At 45.2% G+C, this 23,127-nt stretch overlaps 1 protein-coding gene across 3 annotated transcripts in view; it reads left to right on the top strand.

Moving 5' to 3' along the window:
• The window catches only part of LOC144504205 (cadherin-6-like), a 172,725-nt gene extending 153,988 nt beyond the window's left edge, over positions 1-18,737 (top strand). For all 3 annotated transcript variants that reach the window (XM_078229316.1, XM_078229318.1, XM_078229317.1), the window contains 2 exons: positions 2,357-2,608; positions 18,247-18,737. In XM_078229316.1, the coding sequence (XP_078085442.1) occupies positions 2,357-2,608; positions 18,247-18,737 (743 nt within the window). The remainder of the gene's footprint in view (positions 1-2,356; positions 2,609-18,246) is intronic.
• The last annotated feature ends 4,390 nt before the right edge of the window (positions 18,738-23,127 follow it).

The raw sequence follows: 23,127 nt of genomic DNA, 5'->3' as shown, positions 1-23,127 counted from the left end.
GATTCTACAACTACTTTTAGCTCCCTGTTCCTTTAATAAATAACGATATTGTCTGACATTACAGTACCTTTTTACAACACACAGTAATCTGCATTTTATTTTTACTCAGTATACCAGTGAGTTGTACATGAAATATCCTTGGCTTTTAAGGATGATGTCAGTGAGTTTAAATTACAACGCTGTGTCATAAATAAAGTAGCTTCATCAATCTTGTGGCTGGTAAGAAGATATAACAAGTTTATTCCTTGGAGTGAAATATTGCATTATTTATTATCCTGGATATGTATTATAAAACACATAATTCATATGGAAATGAAGCCGAGTTTATTCTTGGATCTGGCATAATTAATTTTAGCCTTTTAAAAATCTTCCAATTATGTCCTTTATTAATTCCCAAGACCAGCCTAATGTCAGCTTTCACATTAAAAGTAACAGCTGGTCCGATGTGAACTCTCACCACTGTGTCTCTCAGTTCAGCCTTTCTGAAAATATAAGCTTAATTCAGGTGGCATATGCAAACGGCAAGCTGCAAGCCGTGTGCCAAGATGGGGTTTGGGGAAATAAACTGGGAGAAGCAGGCAGGTTTCAGCAATATTCTGCAGAGGAATGAAATGGCATGGATCCACCCTCTTTCTCTGCACAGTGTTTACTATAAACCAAAATCCTGAACGCAGAATGGAGCTAATAGCGGCGACACAATCTCAGGGTATTACACACTCATGTATCATTCAGGACATGTCGTTTCTCTCACGCACTGTTCAGTTACTGTAGGAGGTGATTTCTCCTTATTTTCAGAGTGACTCTGATAAACTTTGTAACCCGGACCATCGTACTGAAGAGGGGAGAATTCTATTGGGGCCTGGAAATTCTATGCCGGTTTTCCCACTCCCCCAGTGCCGGAGACCCACGAGAAACAAGCATTGACGCAGTTTCTCCATTGGTTCTGTCGCTAAATCTCATTAATTACAGTGAGATGTCAGGGGAATGTCCATCACACCTCAATAGCAGATCCTCTAATTCCACAGCACAGAATATATAAACTCACTCTCCAAGTGACTATCCCACTGTGACCATCTCGCTGTACAGGAATATACACCACCCCATTGAACCCTGCAGAAACACCCACACATAACCTGACAATCTCATTATAGAGGTACATTCAATACCCCACTTACACCTGCAGAAAAAGACACTATCTGACCATCTCATTATAGAGGTACTGTAAAGCGACACTTTCACAGACTTAATTAGTGAACACAAAAAATATCTATTAATAAGAATTGGCTGTATTTAGCTCCCAAAATGTCTCTGCCTCAGAGCTTTTCTCACCATGGGATGATTCCACACTCAAGAGTTCTGATTGGTCACCCAGACTATGTGACCCTTACTCTGCCGTGTTGCCCTTAAAAGGACAATGACCACAGGTACAATATCACCCCACCTACCCCTGCAGAAACAACCACAACCTGACCATCACATCACAGAGGTACATATAATACCCCACCTACCCCCGCAGAAATCCCCCTGAATCCTCCTGCATATTCAAGAGGCAGCTGGATATAGCACTTGGGGCGAATGGGATCAAAGGTTATGGGGAAAAAGCAGGATGAGGCTATTGAGTTGGATGATCAGCCATGATCATAATGAATGGCGGAGCAGGCTCGAAGGGCCAAATGGCCTCCTTCTGTTCCTGTCTTCTATGTTTCTATGAATCTTACACTTTCTGACTATCTCATCATAGAGATACACACAATACCCCACCTACCCCTGTGGAAACATACACTATCTGACCATCTCACTCCACAGGAACACAATTTAACTGGACCTTTGTGCCTGCCCTGAGAAGTATGACTTCCGCATGATCTTACTCATTCCCCAGATTACTCATCCTTAGATATTCTGGCTGGAATTTTCCGGGACGGGCGAGGGTCGCAGAACGGAAATCTCCATTGGCCTCGGATGGGATTTTACGATCTCAGACTCGCCCCTTTCTATCTTTCTGGAAAGGAGGGTGATCATGTGCTGTTACAGTTTTGTAATGGTCGATCCTGTTCATTTTAACGGGACATCCATCCTGTCAAAACAAAAAATCCTCGAACATATTGGGCTCTGTGCTTTTGTAAAGCAGGGATCCCGACCTTAAACCATTTATTGCCGGGGAGAAACATTTGAAAGGATTGTGTGGAGAGTGGCAGAGAAGAAGCCAACAGATTTCTAGGGCATAAAAAGCAGATAACGATCAAACAATAAAGTAGAAAAGCTAGTTAGTCTTGTAACCTCTCTGCTTTGCAGTTTTGTGAAAGGATTGATGGAGTCACACAACATAATGATTCACCTCTTTGACTATTATTTTCAGATAATACAGCAGGAATTCTGACCAGGAGAGGTGGATTTAGTCGTCAAGAGATGAACACTTACCTTCTGCCCGTTCTCATTTCTGACAAGGAGTATCCAATACAGAGCAGCACTAATACCTTGCTGATTAGAGTGTGTGCCTGTGACAGTGATGGCACAATGCAATCCTGCAATACTGAAGCTATCATCCTTCCGCCCGGCCTCAGCACTGGTGCCCTCATTGCTATTCTGCTGTGTATCATTATTCTGCTCGGTAAGTCTGTCTTCAAATTTTTATCAGTCGCTCTCTCATTTCAGTCAATTGTCCACTTCTGCCTCTCATCTCAAGCAACTGCAGTCACTTGAGTCAGAAACACAGGGTGACACCTCTCAATGCCTGAAATGGTAACTTCAGGTGACAAGCCATTCAGCCCATCGATTCTCCAACCGACTTTCTGAAATAGTCTCTTACTCAGGCCCTCTCCCTTGCTCTATCCCTGTAACCCCACACATTTCCCATGGCTAATCCACCCAACCTTATGGTCTTATAGTCTAACCCGCACATCTTTGGAGGCCCTATCCCCATGTATTTATCCAGCTAGTCCCCCTGACACTAAGGAGCAATTTACCGTGACCAATCCACCTAACCTGCACATCTTTGGACTGCGGGAGGAAATCGGGGCACCTGGAAGAAACCCGCACAGACACGGGGAGAATGTGCAAACTCCACATGGACAGTGATCCGAGGCCGGAATTGAACCCGGGTCCCTGGCACTGTGAGGCAGGAGTGCTAACCACTGTTTGTTAATGCCCCTGAAAAGTGCCTGGGAACATTTTGTTGTTTTAAAGTTGCTGTCTCGATCCAAGTTTGTGTTGGTACACGGTTCACACCAGTTGCTCCTGGCATGTACAAAAGCCTTTGCTCTTGAATTAATGGCCATTTGAAGAATGCCCATGCTACCCTGCTGCCCATGCAAGGATTGCAGAGTCTCCTCAAAGCCAGGACTTCCTTCTGCCTTGACCCGGCATCTCCTCTTCACTCCTGTCCTTTCCTCAAACTCATTGTGTCGTGTGCTGGTGCTTGGGGCAGGCGAAGGAGCTTGGCCTAATAAGTTGCGATGTAGCTGGCAGGTGATCGCATGTTGTGTGGGCCTCATTCTGAAGAGAACATATAGAAGGAGAAAGGGAGTAGGATTTGCAGTGCATTCCCTCAGGTGGTGACTTCCAAATGAGTTAAAATTGTAACATTATTAAGTGAGTCATGCCCCTGTTCACAAATGATGTGGAGATGCGGGTGTTGGACTGGGGTAAACACAGTAAGGAGTCTCACAACACCAGGTTAAAGTCCAACAGGTTTATTTGGTAGCACAAGCCACTAGCTTTCGGAGCGCTGCCCCTTCATCAGGTGAGTGGGAGTTCTGTTCACAAACAGGGCATATAAAGACACAAACTCAATTTACAAAATAATGGTTGGAATGCGAGTCTTTACAGGTAATCAAGTCTCAAATGTACAGACAATGGGAGTGGAGACAGCGTTAAGCACAGGTTAAAGAGAGTTACCCTGTTCACAAATACAGCCTTGCCCAGAAGAATTGAAAAACTTATGAAGAGCCCTTGCTATTCTGCAGAGATTAATACCGTTAAAACAGATTACTCAGTCCAAACACTCTGCTGGGTTTATTCTTCGCAAAAAACAGTCATTCTAATCCCATAAAAGCAAATTGCTGCGGATGCTGGAATCTGAAACCAAAAGAGAAAATGCTGGAAAATCTCAGCAGGTCTGGCAGCGTCTGTAAGGAGAGAAAAGAGCTGACATTTCGAATCCAAATGATCGTTTGTCAAAGCTTTGACAAAGGGCCATCTGGACTCTAAACGTCAGCTCTTTTCTCTCCTTACAGATGCTGTCAGACCTGGTGAGATTTTCCAGCATTTTGCCTTTTGGATTCTAATCCCATGCCTTGTTCCTGTCATTCCCCCCTTTCCTGTAACCACTTTTCAAACCTTTTTGTAAAAGTTGGAGTGTTGACACTTCTCCCTGGTGTCGCGGCCAATGTTTAGCTCACTACCAACCCCCACAGTATGGATAATCTGACCAGTTCTATCATTGTTTTTGTGGGATCTTACTGTGCACAACCAGGTGGCTGCATTTCCCACAACAGTTAAAGTATCTCATTTGCTGCAAAGTTCTTTGGGATCTCCCAATGATGTGAAAGGTGTTGTAGAAATGAAATCTGTCTTTCTTTCTACTTTAGTTGCCAACTCTGATGATGTATTCCACATTCTCTCATCCCTCCGAGAAAGAAAATGTTGCTCCTTTGCTCTGTCTTAAATATTCTGTACAGATTCAGCAACAGACACATTTGCATAGAGGTTTACAGCCACAGTATTGTGTGGCTCCTGAAGTGTGTAGACAGATCTGAGTTGAAGGCAACAACTCTGACACATATGCAGGATCTGTCTTCAACTGAGATGCGATGATCTGAAGATCCCAGATGCTAAGGCAGAGTTGGAGACAATCTGACACAGCGAGGATGTGGTGATTGTCTCTTTAAGGGCAGCACAGCAGAAGAGGGTCATCTGGCTTGAGGGGCCAATTGGAATTGGGTTATCACCCCAGGGGGTGGAGTCCTACCTTAGTTTGAAGACAATCTGAAGACATGGAGAAGACATGTAGGGACTGGGGCACCGTAGCTTGCCAGCCTCTGCACAGTTTTTCCTTAATAATAAATATACTCATTGGGCGGGATTTTCCAGCTCCATTCTCTCCAAATCCGGAAAATCCCGTCCGAAGTCAAAGGACCTTTGCGTGGTCCGCCCCCGCCCGCTACGATTCCTGTGGCGGGTGGGATGGGAAAATTTCCCCCATTGTTTTCCTGACAATGCTGCATGAACACCTATAGAGAGAGAGAGAGATTGATGGAGCAAGGTTTTCAGAGGGTAGTCATACTACTGAGGGTTAGGGTACTGGTCATAGCGAAGGAAGGAATGCTGACTGCACACAGCAAGGATTGACAGGCTAGAGCAGGAGCATGTAGAGAGAAACCAGCCTTGCCGCCTTGTGGGAGCAATGAGGAAACTGGGCTGGAAAATCAAATAAATTACAACAGCATCAACAAAGACATGCAAATGCTCAAGGTGGGAGGGTAAAGAATAAAAATTCTGTTAGGAATGTAGGAGTAGTTAGGGTAATGACTTCAATCAGGCCTTTGATGTTGGTCCTGATGAAGGAGTCAATTGATGGGCCAATCAGGGAATTTTTTCCTTGTATTTAACTGGGAGTGTCAGTTCCTCTGGCACTCCTGAAGGTAGACTGCTGACTGAGAGCACTCTGTGTACTGCTGTTGGAATTGTGAATAAAGGGATTTTGCTGAAGGGAATTCTGCTTCCAAAGACTTATTACAGTTAAAAGGATGGATACCATCATTTACAATCCAAACTAACAGCCATGGATGTTTTAGTGCCTTCTGATTGAGTAAAGGCTGGAAAGGATTACCAGTGATTCACCATTGTCTGCTTGGCCATCATACCAACATACCAATTAGGAACAGGAGTAGGCCATTTGGCCCCTCAAGCCTGATGTAAAATCTCGTATCTTACATTGGCAGGAAGTCACACTGCGGTTGTCCCCCACCCCCTGCCAGTGGCATCATGAGAATTCCAAAGTTCAAAATTTGGAACTCTATTATGATAAATTTGAATATAATTACACCTCTATGCCTGATCACTGCCCTGGCACTGCCCAGGCTCTGCCCACAGCACGACATTGTGGGAACCGCCCCTTCAGCTTTTAATGCACTAAGTTCCTAGAAAGCGTCAGAGGAAGCCGGTGTTGATGCCAGCAACCTCACCACCACATTTCATGCCCTCTGCCGCACTCCACAAATATAAAGTAAAATTTTACCTGTGGGCCAGATTCTCTGACCTCACCCGTGGCTGGGATCCTCCAGTCTCACTGCGGTGAACAGAGATTTAGCTGAGCACCCAATTCTTCATTCTCGCTGGCAGTGGCAGCGGGATGTGAATGGCCAGAGAAATCCAGTCAATATACCTCAGTGCCGCCACTTTTACTGTAAAAGGCTGTGATAATGTTCACATTCATGTCATCAGTGTTTTGCCCAAAGGCAAGTCCTTGACTTGTTGTCTGCTGATGCTTTATCCTGAACTGGTTTCTTGGCAGTTTTTGTCAGTGGTGAGTTTTGTTATGTATGTTCGGGCATGCCCCTTTAAGAGAAGTCACCTGGGACTCCACCCTGGGTGGAGCTTGAGTCCCAGGTCACCTGACCTGTTCTCTTAAAGGGGCATGCCCCAACATGCATAACAAAAATCACTCTGGGTGGAGCTTGGCTGGTTAGTCTTGTGCTGACTGTGTTAGGATAAAGACATGTTAATAAACTGTTCCAGTTAGTTTAGTACCACTGACCTCATAGTTTATTATTAGTCGCAATATCAGATCTCAAACAGCCTGAAGAATTCATTGATTCCCAACTGCGATGTAGATTAACCAACTTGGCCACATCCAAATTCACCCTCAGGAATGCTACCTACAGATTCAATAGGTAAGATTCCCTGGCCTCTCTTCAGGAGAGTTTGAGAGGACTCTCCTGAACTCACCAGCATAATCTTGGTGGCTCCCTTAGAGACAAAACAATTGGAAAGGGCCATTTTTGATGTTTTATTATGTCCATCATTCTTCTGTCGAGGTTACAGAGGCAGGGCAAGCATGTGTTCTGTGGAAGTTCGCTTAGAACTGTGGGCTTGATACACTTGTCTTCAGTTTGTGCAATTAATGATTCACTCACTGGCTCATCTGTCCACTGGATACATTTGCTGAACTGGTTGGGAGCCTTTCCAATTACTCTTTATTTGGAACCGGTACTGTACTTCCTTTGCACTCACAACTGATCTGATCGCAGGCTCTGCTTATTATAATGTATGGCCTCTCACAACATTGGAGGCACATTTTCAAAGGTCTTAGGCAGACACTGAAGCTGCGAGATGAGATTACCAATGTATGTGGGCTTAAAAGTCCAGCTGTTAAAATGAAAACGTTAATTAAACCGGGCGAGATGGGGCACTGTAGATGCTGCTGTCTCATTGAATTTGCTGATATGCAAATCCAGAGATAATTACATTAGGATTCCTTTCCCCAAGGTGAGGTGCAATCATTTCACAAAGTGAGTGAACTAAAATAGCTGCAACGAAGACCGTTCTCTTCGGAGAAGGAATATAAATTTGACTGAAAAGGACAGGGTTTCTGATTTATAGTGACGTACAGAGAATAGTCGGTGTAGTCAGAACAAGTACCACAGGTAACCCCAGTTGGAAGCTAAGCACCGTGAAAATACCTATCCTCACACATGCTGAGAATGTTATCCCTGTACACAATCTGATCGTAGAATCCCTACAGTGCAGAAGGAGGCCATTCGGCCCATCAAGTCTGCACCGACCACAATCCCAACCAGGCCCTATTCCCGTAACCCCACATATTTACCCTGCTAATCCCCCTGACACTAGGGTCAATTTAGTATGACCAATCCACCTAACCTGCACATCTTTGGAGTGTGGGAGGAAACCGGAGCACCCGGAGGAAACCCACGCAGACACGGGGAGAACGTGCAAATTCCAGACAGACAGTGACCCGAGGGCGGAATTGAACCCGGGTCCCTGGCGCTGTGAGGCAACAGTGCTAACCACTGTGCCACCATGCCGCCCTTGTAATACCATTGTATTTCCCTCAAGAATTTTTCTTTTAAAGGGCAATGATATGAAAACACCTTGAATGAAGAGTCATTTTTGCTTTATTATTTCCTAAATAGTTTGCCAAATCTTTCACCTGCCATGAAAAATAATCACGAGTTACAGCCAGCATTTTGAAATTAGAAACATCAAAAACAGAAGCAACAGAAGAGCTTGGAGCCCGCTCCACCATTCAATTTGATCATGGATAATTCTTGGCATTAACTTATTTTTCTTGCCCATTTCCCAGGTCCCTTAAGAGATCAAAGATCTGTCCATCCCAACCTTAAATATATTCAACGATGGAGCATCCACACCTCACTGGCCTCCTTCTGCACCTGAGGGATTCTATGATAGAGAATTCCAACGATTCACAACCCTTGGGGGTCAAGAGATTTCTCCTCACTTTAATCCGAAACAATTGGACCGCGACTCCGTGTTTTAGATTCCCTGACCAAAGAGAAGAAACTCTCAGTCTTCTGCCTTGTCCATACCCTTCAGAATGTTAACATTGGGGAGATGTGCAGCTCAAATGAGGCAGGATGGAGTGAGTGAACAAAAGGAAGGGACAGAAGTAATAAACTAACAGAGAGACAGCAGCAGGAAAAGACTAAGTGACAGGGTGAAAAGGCAAAGAGAAAACATTAGGTAGGAAGTCAGAAAAGAAGAGCAGTCAAGAGTGGGGGTGAGCAATACATTCTCACTGTTTTATGGATATTAACTTGGTGAGTTATACAGATCATCAGAACACAATGCTGGACCTTTTATCATAGAAAATTGCCTTGAACAGCAAGAATGTCACTTTTATTTGGCGAGAGGCTATTCTACTATGATGGGCACGGTGGCACAGTGGTTAGCACTGCAGCCTCACAGGTTCAGGCACGGGTTCGATTCCGGTCTCAGGTGACTGTGTGGAGTTTGTACATTCTCCCCTGTGTCTGCGTGTGTTTCCTCCGGGTGCTCCGTTTTCCTCCCACAGTCCAAAGATGTGCAGGTTAGGTGGATTGGCCATGGCAAATTGTCCATTAGTGTCCCAAGATTGTAGCTGAGGGAGATTAGTGGAGTAAATGCGTGATGCTGCGGGCATAGGGCGTGGGTGGAATGTTCTGTTGGAGAGGCAATGCAGACTTGATGGACTGAATGGCCTCCTTCTGTAGGGATTCTATGATTCTAACTTTAATTGGTGCTATAAAGTGACAGTATTGAACTGCCACACTTTAGATGCCCTGTGCAGTGTCATCTTTGGTTGACTTCAATTGAACGGTGCCCCTTTAACACCAAGAGTTAAACTGAATCCTGGTGTTGCTGATGTAAATTGCTAACTGCTGACCAACATAAAACAATGTGTGGAGTTTGAGTCTGCCTTTGGGCAGCTAAATTGGGTTCTGGCAGTGAGAATAGAGCCCACATTTTAAGTCTGGATGACCCTTCGTCAGAGCTGAGGACAAGGAAAATAGGACTCAAAACGTTGGCTCTATTCTCTCTCCACGGCACTTTTGTCCTCTTACTGACCTGCCGCTGGCATTGGGATCTTAACATCTGGGTTCTCCCCACAGATGCTGTCAGACCTGCTGAGATTTTCAAACATTTTCAACATTTTCTGTTTTTATTTCAGATTCCAGCATCCGCAGTATTTTGCTTTTATCTTAACAAATAGACATGGCTATTAAAATAGTAATAGTGTCAAGCCTTTGCTCCTTCCAGCATTTATACTCAATACAAGTCGATAACCCTAATCAGTTCAGAGACACAGCTCCTGTTCAAATTGCACAAATCCATGTCTCATTTCCATATGTTTCACCCAATTTGCGAAACTGCCCATTTCACGAAACAAAAACAGAAGATGCTGGAAAATGTCAGCGGGTCTGACAGCATCAGTGGAGAGAGAATAGAGCCAACGTTTTGAGTCTGGATGACCTTTCGTCAGAGCTGAAGACAAAGAAAATAGGACTTGAAACGTTGGCTCTATTCTCTCTCGATGTGGAGATGCCGGCGTTGGACTGGGGTAAGCACAGTAAGAAGTCTCACAACACCAGGTTAAAGTCCAACGGGTTTATTTGGTAGCAAATACCATAAGCTTTCGGAGCACTGCTCCTTCGTCAGATGGACTCCACTCCATCTGACGAAGGGGCAGCGCTCCGAAAGCTTATCGTATTTGCTACCAAATAAACCTGTTGGACTTTAACCTGGTGTTGTGAGACTTCTTACTCTATTCTCTCTCCACAGATGCTGTCAGACCTGCTTAGATTTTCCAGCATTTTCTGTTTTCAGATTCCAACATCATATTGCCCATTTCATGAACTGGGCAGCACTATGTACGCGTTTTAAAATCTTAGTGGTGGAATTCTTGCTCGAGCCTGTTGCAGTGTACAAGCGTAACATCACACACAAGTTTGCTCAGTTACAGCATGAACACTGTAAAGGCACAACTGGTGGTTGGAGAAAGGTGTAAAATTTAATATAAGTTTCAAAAGAACCAGTTTACATCTGCCGATTTAACTTCAAAGGAGGTGTCGTATCCTGTGTTGGAAGTGAAAATTACATGGTGTTGTCTTCACAGGCTCACATGACAAGTGCCACTTAACAGTTCCTTGGTGACAAGTTCATCCCTCCTTTGTTATATCCAGATGAAAATGTGATGGCATTCACACCTCTTGTAGAACCAGTGTAAAAGCAAAGCAGTCTGTACTAACTAGCCTCACCCATGCACACACTGAAGATGGCGATGAGTGGAGAGAGGGCCGTGCTGTTTTGTGATCTGCTTAAATGGAACAGAGGGCTATTGTTGTCCTCAAGTGTGGGAAAACTGAACTGAAATTCACGCGAGGCGAATGTCACATCCTGGAAACTTTCATGCTTACATAACTCTAGATGACATGGACAAGAGCAATGGTGAGTACATGGCTACCAAGGGAACAGCCCTGGACGTCATCCAACCAGCCCACTTTGAAACAAAGACGGAAAATGCTGGAAAATCTCAGCGGGTCTGACAGCATCTGTGGAGATTGGAGCCAATGTTTCGAGTCAGGATGACCCTTCTTCAGAGCTGGCCATGGTGACGAAAAGAAAGCACACAAGAAGCCTTCTGAAAAGTTTGGAAACATCTCTAACAGGACAGTACATTGGCTGTGAGAGATGCGTAGTAAAGTGTTACAGGCAGGACAGAGCAATAGGAGTGTCAGTGAGATCTCTCTTTCATTCAGTGAATCATAGAAACCCTACAGTGCAGAAAGAGGCCATCTGGCCCATCGGGTCTGCACCGACCACAATCCCACCCAGGCCCTACCCCCATATCCCTACACATTTACCCGCTAATCCCTCTAACCTACGCATCTCAGGACACTAAGGGGCAATTTTAGCATGGCCAATCAACCTAACCCGCACATCTTTGGACTGTGGGAGGCACCCGGAGGAAACCCACGCAGACACGAGGAGAATGTGCAAACTCCACACAGACAGTGACCCAAGCCGGGAATTGAACCCAGGTCCCTGGAGCTGTGAAGCAGCAGTGCTAACCACTGTGCTACCGTGCCGCCCCTGAGTCAACCCACAGCACATGGACTGCAGCATTTCAAGAAAGCAGCTCACCACCACCTTCTCAAGGGCAACGAGGGATGGGCAATAAATGCTGACCAGCCAGCGACACCCATGTCCCACAATTGAATTTTTAAAAATGTAGTGGTCTCCTTGTTCATGGCATTTCTGTTGAAGTTGTCAAGACTGACAAGGTCATGTCAATTGTAGATCTTCAACTTCTGAGGCCGCATTGATGTTTGGGGAAGATGCAAACAGAAAGGATCTATAGTCTGACTGGGGCAATTCAGGCAAATATATTTCCAAGAATGTTGAGTAGGGAGATGCCTCAGTAGCTGTTCCAATCACACTTGTTCTTGTACAGGGTTCATAATCTTTGCATCACACATGTTTCCAGTACAACACTAATCTCAGAAAACCTATTATTTAAAATCACTACCATTAGACAAGATGTACGAGGAAAACTAACTGGTCTAAAGTGACTTAAATGAATGTGGACAAGGGTTGACATGCAGCCTATGAAGGATGGAGGTTATCATTTCATACTGTGCTACATGGAGCACCTGACCAGATTTTGTATCCTTCGCCCTCTGCAATCTGAGGTTGCCCTCGTGCTGCTTCTCACATTTCTGGACATCACAGCTCCACCCATTCTTCAGTCACAAAACAGGAGGGATCTCATAGCACAGGTCACCCGTGAACTGGCAACACTCCGGAACAACTAGTGTTCGTCAAGAGGCACCTCGGATATCCCCACAGTCCTGGGCCGGAATTCTCCCAAAAACTTTCTAAGCGTTGAATTCGCGGGAAAACTGGAGTAATTCACGCTGGTTTTTTTCAGTGGAGGTTCACACTAGAATTTCCCACACTCTGTGCACTGCAGAGGTCGCCAGGGCGAATATCAATAAATGTCACGGAGTGGGGCCTATTCATGCCGGAAAGGCTGAAACCAGCGGCCTCTGCGCATGTGCAGTGGCCCCAAAGTGTCAGCCTCTCGTTTGCTCGCCAGCTCAATTGCTGGACCCCCGCAGGGGGGCCCCCCAATTCCCCACCGGCCCGATTGCGGCCACCCCATCCATTCGAGGGCCAGCCCCGAACCCCTCCCCTGCGTCCGTTCCACCCCCCTCCCCAGAAGTGACGATCCCCCCCGCCCCCCACCCCATTTGCAGGCAGAAATGTAAAATACTATTTAAATGGTAGCCCTGCCTCCCAGCCGATTTCCAGTGCCATGCAGAAGCCGCCAGAAATTGGGGCCTGGGAGCCGCAAGCGCGGCACGAACACTCATGGGAATCCCGTGAATTGGCCGACGTGCGATTCTCCCAGCCCGCTGCATTAAAAAATTAGTGTAGCGGGATGGGAGAATCACAGCCATGGTTCTGTGGGGGACAGTAATGACGGTATGAAGCTAGTGGGCTGGATGCATGACAACAATTGTGCTCACTGGAGCTTTGGTGTCCATTTTGTTCAGTGGGCGATGAACAGCAGTTACTATGAGGTTATCACGATGGCTCCTTACCAAGCAGTCACTGGAAATAAACATCGGTCTAGCCTCGGATGAAAGTTGTCCGATGCGTTCCTGAACAGAATCTCCGCAACCATTGATGAATAATTGGAAAGCCTTCTTGAGGAGAACATGGAAAATTTTGATCCTGAACCTCTGGACCATCCTTGCCAGGAGTCAGTTTGACTTTGTGCAGTACAGTGGGTGGAGAAATTCCACCAGGACAACTCGGCATTGGTGAAGTTAGACATGCTCAAAGTAGTGGTTCCAGAGATGTCGCTGCAGGAATAACTGCTTATCAAAACAATGTTCCTGCTTGAAAGCAGGTCCCAATGGCAACATAGAATCCCTACACTGCAGAAGGAGGCCATTCAGCCCATCAGGTCTGCACCGATGCTCCAAAAGAACACTTTAAACAGGCCCACACTCCAAACTATCCCTGTAACCCCACACATCTATCATGGCCAATCCACTTAACTTAAACATCATTGAAACACTAAGGGGCAATTTAGCATGACCAATCCACCTAACCTACGCATCTTTGGAGTGTGGGAGGAAACCCATGCAGACACGGGGAGAACGTGCAAACTCCACACACAGTCAGCCAAGGCCGGAATCAAACCCGGGTCCCTGGCTCTGTGAGGCAGCAGTGCTAACCACTGTGCCACCGTGCTGTCCCGGGTCCCTGGCTCTGTGAGGCAGCAGTGCTAACCACTGTGCCACCGTGCTGTCCCGGGTCCCTGGCTCTGTGAGGCAGCAGTGCTAACCACTGTGCCACCGTGTCACCTTGTTGCAGTGCCTTCACAGTCACAAGTCCTGTGATGGCGATGACCAGTGCTGACCGTGTTGATATATTATATATGTATGAATTGATTTGACTCAATTTATTGTTGACACGTGTATTAGTATACAATGAAAAGTATTGTTTCTTGCGCGCTGTACAGACAAAGCATACCGTTCATAGAGAAGGAAAAGAGAGAGCGCAGAATGTAGTGTTACAGTCATAGCGAGGGTGTTGAGAAAGATCAACTTAGTGCGAGGTCGCCCCATTCAAAAGTCTGACGGCAGCAGGGAAGAAGCTGTTCTTGAGTCGGTTGGTATACGATCTCAGAATTTTGTATCTTTTTCCCGACGGAAGAAGGTGGAAGAGAGAATGTCCGGGGTGTGTGGGGTCCTTGATTATGCTGGCTGCTTTGCTGAGGCAGCGGGAAGTGTAGACAGAGTCAATGTACAGTTAGAACTGTACAGTTCGGCTGCTCACTGCAAGAAATGGACAATATGAATGGCCATTTGATGAATGGAGCAGTTTCATAAACTGGGTGTAGATCCTCTGAAACTGATTGGAAATACTTGAATGCTTTAAATTCTGTCTCTCTTTTATTCTTGGGTCATTGTTGTGCTGGTTAGGAGGTTCCCCTCCCTGATGCGAATCCGGGGTCCTTTTCGATGAGTATTGCCCTTTTAAATTTGTCCTGGTTTAATTTACCATGCATTCGCTAACTAAAGCCCCAAACATGGTCACCTCTGATGACCCAGTTTGTGGTCAGGGTTTTGTGGTGAGTTAAAGCATCCTCCTGTTCTGCTTGTAGCGACTCCTACCATGAAATCTCTGCCATGGAATCAAAGAATCCCTACACTACAGAAGGAGGCCATTTGGCCCATCCACTCTGCACTGATTCTCTGACAGAGCATCTTATCTAGGTTCACCCCCTGTCCTATCCCCATAACCCCACATATTTATTCTGCTAATCCCCCTAACCTACATCATTCGTTCAGTAATCTATGACTTGTATTTCCACCACTCATTTTCTTTCTATTGAAAGGAACCTATTTCTGTATAGAATCATAGAATCCTTACAGTACAGAAGGAGGCCATTCAGCCCATCGATCCTGCACCGACCACAAACCCACCCTATCCCAATAACCCCACATATTTACCCTGCTATTCCCCCCAAAACTAGGGCCAAATTAGCACAGCCAATCAGCCCGCACATCTTTGGACTTTGGGAGGAAACCGGAGCCTCCAGAGGAAACCCACGCAGACACGGGGAGAATGTGCAAACTCCACACAGATCTTGACCCAAGCCGGGAATCGAACCCAGGTCCCTGGCATTGTGAGGCAGCCGTGCTAACCACTGTGGCACCCATGATACATATAAACAAACATTTTACATAACTGCAGACACCTTAATGATGCTAAAAACGCAGGCCAGGGTATTCTGTTCTGGAGTCTAAAGTTCAGTGGTGGGTGTAGATCCTGTGAGGGGCACAGTTTTTGACTGTTCATCTTATTACATATATATTCGCGAGGAGCTCACCGATTTTCACAGGTGGGGGAGGAAGGACGTCCCCATTCCCTGAATTAACTCAAGGAGTCAAAGGACTGGGTGCCATACTTAAAAGGGCACCCAGACAAGCCAGCACTATCCGTTCCACCCTTACCTGCCCTCTGCTCCATCCTTCCCCACAAATCCTTTCTCAGGCACCCTCCACACAACTTGTATTGTAACCAACCAGTCCTGAAAACACTGGCATTGCCAAAGAGGGCAATGGAGCATTAACGCACCGTTAATCATGGAAGAAGCCTGCTTCGTGAGATGCTCACACGTGCAGTCGTAAAAGCAAATGTTCTCATTTCTCGCTGGTGGGAGAACTCAATTCTAATGAGCAATTCATACCACGGTAATGCCTGCAAAAGAGCTTTCCAACATTGTTTATCGAGGAACTCGACTGCTCCCTCCTCCCTCTACCCCTTTGAAATCCCGAAAACTTTGTTCCTAAAGTTCATAAAGCTGACAGCGGTAAAGTACATCGAGCTTGGGAGACGAGTTCTCGAGAAGCCGCCACAGCTCCAGGAATGTATTTTTAAACAATAATCTAGGCATTGAAAGATGTGGGTCTAATTATTTAGAGTTAATATGCTTTCCTGGTTGATATTCTGACTCTGCATTCCCCCGAGAAACCTTATTCATCACATGTCAGAAATTCGAAAAACAGCTGAATAAAGTTTTGAGTGTTCATTCCCAGTGGGAAATGCTCTCCAATGGGAGCACACCATTGAAAAAAAAACACTCGGATGTTTTCTACTTTCTTCTCATAATTTGGATTTTCTCTGCCATTTATGTAGCGCTTTTTCATTATAGAATCCCTACAGTGCAGAAGGAGGCCATTCGGCCTGCACCGACAACAATCCCACGCCGGCCCTCCAGAATTCCATGTATCTACCCTGCCAATCCTCCTGACACTAAGGGGCAATTTTAGCATGGCTCATCCACCTAACCTGCACATCTTTGGAGTGTGGGAGGAAACTGGAGCACCCAGAGTAAACCCACGCAGACACGGGGAGAACGTGCAAACTCCACACGGGAATTGAACTCGGGTCCCTGGCACTGTGAGGCAGCAGTGCTAACCACTGTGCCACCGTGCCGCTCCATGTCTCTCAAATGTTTTGCCTGCCTTGTCTGTTGCCATTTTGTTCTTCTTGAGCAATGAGATCAATAAATGGAATGTGGTCTGGAATCCCCCTTGGAGTTGCTGCTGTTTCTTCATGAACAAGGTTTCATCTGCCAAGCTTACGGCATCTCAACGTGAGGCAGCTCCAAGGGGGAGGTCCCAGATGATGACCTGGTTTCTGGTTGGAGGGGTGGATGGAGTATAAATATTGCCATCCACGAGTATCACTAATGTACCGGCCAGATCGAGCAGGGGATCTTTTCCTATCTGTCATTGTCCAAAGATTCAAGGCCTCTCATTGTTTTGATGGTATGGTTTGAGAGATGATTATCAGGGCAGGATATTTGAAGCAGCCCTTGCTTTGAAATAACACTGTGGTATCGTTAGTACTCATTGGCAGTATTTGAACAGATTATTGGCTGTTCCCCACACCCACAGTTTAATATCTCATCTCAATATTGCCAGCATCACAACACTCTGCCCAACTATGAGAATGAATCATATGGTCGGGGAGAGGACATAAATCAGAACTTTGAATCTCGAAGATGTGAATCTGCTACGAGTCTAGCCACCATGCAACAGTGTCCGAACTAAGATGCATGTGCTAATCCCAGCCCTTTAGTTTTGGCTATTTAAAAAAAAAATTATTTATTAGTTCAAAAGTAGGCTTACATTAAAGCTGCAATGAAGTTACTGTGAAAATCCCCTAGTCGCCACACTCCGGCGCCTGTTCGGGTAACACTGAGGGAGAATTTAGCTTGGCCAATGTACCTGACCCGCACATCTTTCGGACTGTGGGAGGAAACCAGAGCACCCGGAGAAAACTCACGCAGACATGGGGAGAACGTGCAAACTCCACACAGTCACCCAAGCCAGGAATCGAACCCGGGTATTCTGGCGCTGTGAGGCAGCAGTGCTAACCACTGTGCCACCATGCTGCCCTTGTCGAGTAAAGTGCAATTGAGTTGTCCTTCCAATTTTCTGCCCCTGACAAATGCCCAAACTGAATTGCCTTTTGCCTCAGGTACTAAAGATGTGGGATAGAGCATTGGCAGATCCATATCCTATCATTGTGTGATCCAGCAAATCAGCGTGGTGGTGTGTTACGTCAACAAAAGAAAGAGATCGCAAAACAAAATCCAATTTCAAAGTTGATTTAAATGGATCTTGATTCAGCTCATTTTTATTGCATCTAAATTAGTAAAGAGGAGGTAGGTCACTGGTCCACAGCAAAGAGAACCAAAGACTTAGCATGTTCCTGTAAACAGAGTGGCACGGTAGCACAGTGGTTAGCACTGCTGCCTCACAGCTCCAAAGACCTGGGTTCGATTCCCGTCTTGGGTCACTGTCTGTGTGGAGTTTGCACACTCTCCCCGTGTCTGGGTGGGTTTCCTCCGGTTTCCTCCCACAGTCCAACGATGTGTGGGTTCGGTTGATTGGCCATGCAAAATTGCCCTTTAGTGTCCTGGGATGTGTAGGTTAGAGGGATTAGTGGGGTAAATGTGTGGGGTAGTGGGGTGGGATTGTTGTCCGTGCAGACTCGATGGGCCGAATGACCTCCTTCTGCACTGTAGGGTTTCTAAGGTTCTATCCGTTTCTAAGAGGGGGAGGATTTACTCTAGGATTAAAACAGTGCACTCTCCACTTCCGGGATAGAACAATTAAATTATATTCTTTTTCTTTTCAGTTATTGTAGTGCTCTTTGCTGCCATGAGGAAACAAAGAAAGAAGGAACCTCTCATCATTTCCAAAGAGGATATCCGGGACAACATTGTCAGCTACAATGACGAAGGCGGTGGTGAGGAGGATACGCAGGCCTTTGACATTAGCACGCTGAGGAACCCAGAAGTAATAGAAGACACCCAGCTACGCAGGGACATAAAACCAGAGAACTTCCTTCTACCTCGGCCGGCCCCACCCGTACCAGATAATACTGACGTCAGAGATTTCATTAACCAGAGGTTAAAGGAGAACGATACAGATCCCGGAGCTCCGCCTTACGATTCTCTAGCAACATACGCCTACGAGGGAAATGGGTCCATAGCTGAGTCTCTCAGCTCCTTAGAATCAATTACTACAGAGACAGACCAGGATTACGATTACTTGAGTGACTGGGGACCTCGGTTCAAAAAACTATCAGACATGTATGGAGGAGAAGACAGTGACAGGGACTCTTAGCCAGGAAAACCATCCCTTCAAATTCAGCTATCAAAACAAAAGTGTTGCTGTGTAAACACAAGGGCCATTTTATGAAACCTATCCTACTAAACAAACATTTATTGTGAACTGTTGGACTTTATTCCATATATTCATGGTCTCAGAATGGTTCCAGTGTGAAAAGTGTGTAATTTACCCTTCATTTAATGAGAATCCTCAAGAACCCGACTCCATGTCAATGGGAATTTATACAGTAATTATATACCTATCCTTAGCCACTGATGTACTAGTGGAGACACAAGTTATGTTGCTCATTCTGTTTCTCATATAGAAATATTTCACAGGTAATCCTGTCTCCACAGAGGAATAGAAAATGTGTTAAAATAGGGATGTGCATAGGGCAAGTTCTTGAAAATGGCCTGAGGCAAATGTTGATGGTTTGGAAGATCTAAGTTGGAACCAAGTTTTGGATCACAGATGCAATGGTTCTTTCCTTCCAGGTCAAAAACTCATTTTGTGCTACTCTCCTCAAGTTACACCGACGCAAGATAGGATCCCGCTCAGTCTGGAAGAGGAACACTATCCGTCTGCAGGACTGTTTGTACACGTGGAACAAATTATGTCCATCGAGCTGCTCGTGAAATACATTACAATGTGCATCAAACCGACACGAAGCTTCTAAAGACGCAAAAGAGAGTCACACATGCGCCATTGAACTACAAGACTTGGTCTAGTCAGAAGCTTGCTGGATCCATCCCAGGTTTAACAGTCTTAGACTCTGAAGTCTGCTGGCCAGCACATCCCTTTGGTAAAATTAGTGAATTAGATGTTTGAGCTGAACATGTGGTTGAGTCAACTGTTTCTTTCACAATGTACTGTACTGTAACTTAGATTCAATATACACAGATGTATACATATTGTATGCAGGGCTGTATTATGTAGTGTCGATGTGAATCACTACAGGTGCATCTTAAAACAGAGTTAATCTGCTTGATGTTGTTGACAGTTTGATGCTGCAGCGGTTTCTAAGCTGTACACGTTACCGTGACGATACATCGTTCCCTTTTACTTTCTTGTCTGAAACGTTGCAAAGCTTAAAATCACTTCAGAACTTTCAATTCCTGGGAAAGGGCCAGTAACTTAAGTTGCAGACGAATGCAGTTACCCGTTGGGTTGGGGGCAACAGTGGCACGTGATACACCACACGTGCTGCCAAGTGGATTTTTATACCGATTTGGCTCTTCCGTTCAGGATAACGCCTCACTCACCACCACAAATGGTCAGCGTGCAATACACCCAGAGGCAAGTCAATTCTGATCATCCCACTCAAATGTAGCTCAACCTCCCTACAATACATTGGGAATGGGCAGTGAGGCATTTATTACATGCCTTCAGCATTACAAAGTCTCGTAGAAGAGAGATGTGCTAACGGGGTTCAGTCTACGTAATTATTTAAAGATCAGAAACACTGGCCCTGATTTTACTCACATGCCTGCCCCAATTTCGGGGGGGGGGGGGTGGCGCGAGGCTCACAGAACGGCAGTCTCCGTTATCCTCGGGTGCGATCTTATGAGCCTCGGGCGGGCGTGCCGGTAAAATGCCGGCCACTATCTCATATCCAATTTGTACTCTCTGTGCTGCCGATAGTTTTATATCTCCAAGGTGATGTTAACATAAATCACATGGCAGTGCATTATTCATTATTAAGTCTGTAGGCGAGGATCTTTTGTTGAAATTAAGATCCGTCACAGTGCCACGTTGAAGGGTTAACTCCAAAGGGGTAAGTTTACAAATTTTAGTTTTTACCCACAAATAAACTGATGGTAACTCAGATTCCCAACTGCCTGAAATGCAAATTCATGAAATTATCTCTTGTAATTAGTTTGACTTCTGAGGGAAGGGTTATATAGCAACCAGACCTATATCCCCACTTAGACTTGTATCTAACACCTCAATGTTACCTCTCCATGAAACGACTGGAAGGGTACTTTGTTTTAATTATGGGTCAGTAAGCTCCTGCATTCTGTACACATCGCTGAGGGGCATGTTACTGAGACCCCCCCCCACCCCCCCCGGGTGCTGGCCGGTTACCTTGCTGGGACAGATAACAAATTGATTGTTGGGCTAACCTGGAGGTATAAGTGATGATCTGATAGAACTAAATAACAGGAAAAAAAGATCTTCATTCACTGCTTTTCATTTCAATAATAATGGGAGCGCAGGATGCTAAACTGTTGCAATGGTTCCTGAATATAACCATTGAACTTAATGGCAGTGTGAATCATGGTAAAATATTCTTCAAAAACCACCTTAGTTTAGAGGTACCATTCCTTATTGTCCCCATCTGAATCACTTTCACAGCAACCAAAATTTAATCGTACATTTACCCTTAATGTCCCGCACCTCGGTGAAAAAAATCCAATAATTCAGCCTACATTAAGCTTACAAACCCGTGAGCTCGGACTTCTCCTCTGCAATGTCACTGCCAGCTTCTTTGACTCAATCTAATGGGAAGCATTGAGGACTTGATAAAATGAAAGATAAATGCGCAAAAAAAAGACGATTTGATTTTTAAATTTGGAGCTTTTTACAGTTTCCTGTCCTCATCCAAGGTGTTCGGCATCAAGTAATCCTCCTCTCGGGTCAATCATGGATCTGGATCACGGAGAATTCTGCAGCATGGTGGCACAGTGGTTAGCACTGCTGCTTCATAGCGCCAGGGACCCGGGTTCAATTCCTGGCTTGGGTCACTGTCTGTGTGGAGTTTGCATGTTTTGCAGTTCCATCCCACAGTCCAAAGATGTGCAGGTTAGGTGAATTAGCCATGGTAAATCTGCAGGATTATGGGAATAGGGCAGGGGTGTGGGCCTCGGTATGATGCTCATTTGGAGAGTCGGTGCAACTTGTTGGGCCAAAGGATCTCCTCCTACACTGTAGGGATTCTATGGTTCTAACTCTGTCAGTGAACCACTCTACTGATCAAACGTTTTTGGATTGCCGCAGGTTGGGCCCTGAGGGATATTAAAGAGAATCGGTTAAATTCTGAGGTAACAGAGGTGCACTGAAGGATAAATGTTCAGAAGCAAGGGTGCGAGTCTTAGAGGCATCACTATATGACAAATGGCAACCAAAACTTCTGGGAAGACCTAGTACCATTGGGCAATGTAACTTATTGTGGACCTAATTCCTGGCATCTGGAATCCCACAATATTAAAATGGACCATGTCTTATTTGGTTACCACAGGCAGTGGTCCTGGTTAGTAATTAATAATTGGAGTACTAAATCTGATACTCTTCAAGAGCATCATTGTTCATTCAGCATGACAAGGGGTAAGCGATGGTAGAATGTGCCAATAAACAACAGCAATTTTTATATTCCACATTCTGCCAAAACACGCGCACCATTTCCTCAAACAGGCTCATTGTCTTCAATAAAAAGACTGGCTCCCCGCACCTTTTGGTAACAGTACAAAGATCACGTACACAGCACTCTGAGGCTCTCCTGTGGATAACACAAAACATTCTGAAGCTAAGAGGAGGCGCAGAGCTGAAGAATAAAGCTAAGGCTTTGTAAATATCTCATGTTTACATGAGAAAGTTAATAAAATGAGAGACAGTTACAAAACCTCACCAACATTCCAGAACAGGCACTATCTGTATTTTCTTTTGCCAAATTATTCCATTATTGTCCGAACTTGATTACTCTTCTTGCACATGTTGGAAAAACCGACCGAACTTAGTTGAAAAAAGAAATGTATTTTGTATCCATCGGCTCTTCAATCATGTATAGAGTAACACTTCTGTAAGCTGTGCGTTACTTTAAAATCCATAACTGTACTCATTGTTCAGTTAGGGTAGCCTAGACAATCTTAACACTGATTAATGTTTTGCTTAGTGAAATTAGGAGAGACTTGCTTGAGTTATTTGGGCATTGAATGTTTGAAATTTGTTCAATGGAAATCACAGTTTAATCCAGTAAAAAAAGAGTAAACACTATATAAAGCAGTAATTTAAATCCTTTTCTCGCACATAAACAAATATTCAATTTCTTTATTTGTCACTTAGCAGAAGGCTGTATCTTTTTGGATGGCTGGTTCATGAAGGATTGCACTGATATAAAAGTCCATGTGACAGATGAATGCGGGTGAAAATAGGACATTCTTATAGGCTGCATCTAGATTCTTACATTAATTGCTTTCGCTTGTGTTTGCCAGTGATCCATCTTGTTTGGTAACCGAGAGAGAAAACATATCGGGAACCTCTAAGAGCTCCATGGAATGTCCTGACTGGAATTTGCCAGTCTTGGCTTGCCGCCGCGGCCAGCGAGAACGGAGAACGTGGCGCTCTGCCAAATCTCCGTTCACTGCAGCGGGACTGGAGAATCCCATCCGCAGGTGAGGTCGGAGAATCC

This window comes from Mustelus asterias, chromosome 2 (assembly GCF_964213995.1).
Source record: "Mustelus asterias chromosome 2, sMusAst1.hap1.1, whole genome shotgun sequence".
Classification (NCBI taxonomy): domain Eukaryota; kingdom Metazoa; phylum Chordata; class Chondrichthyes; order Carcharhiniformes; family Triakidae; genus Mustelus; species Mustelus asterias.
This window is presented reverse-complemented; position numbering and strand designations above follow the sequence as displayed.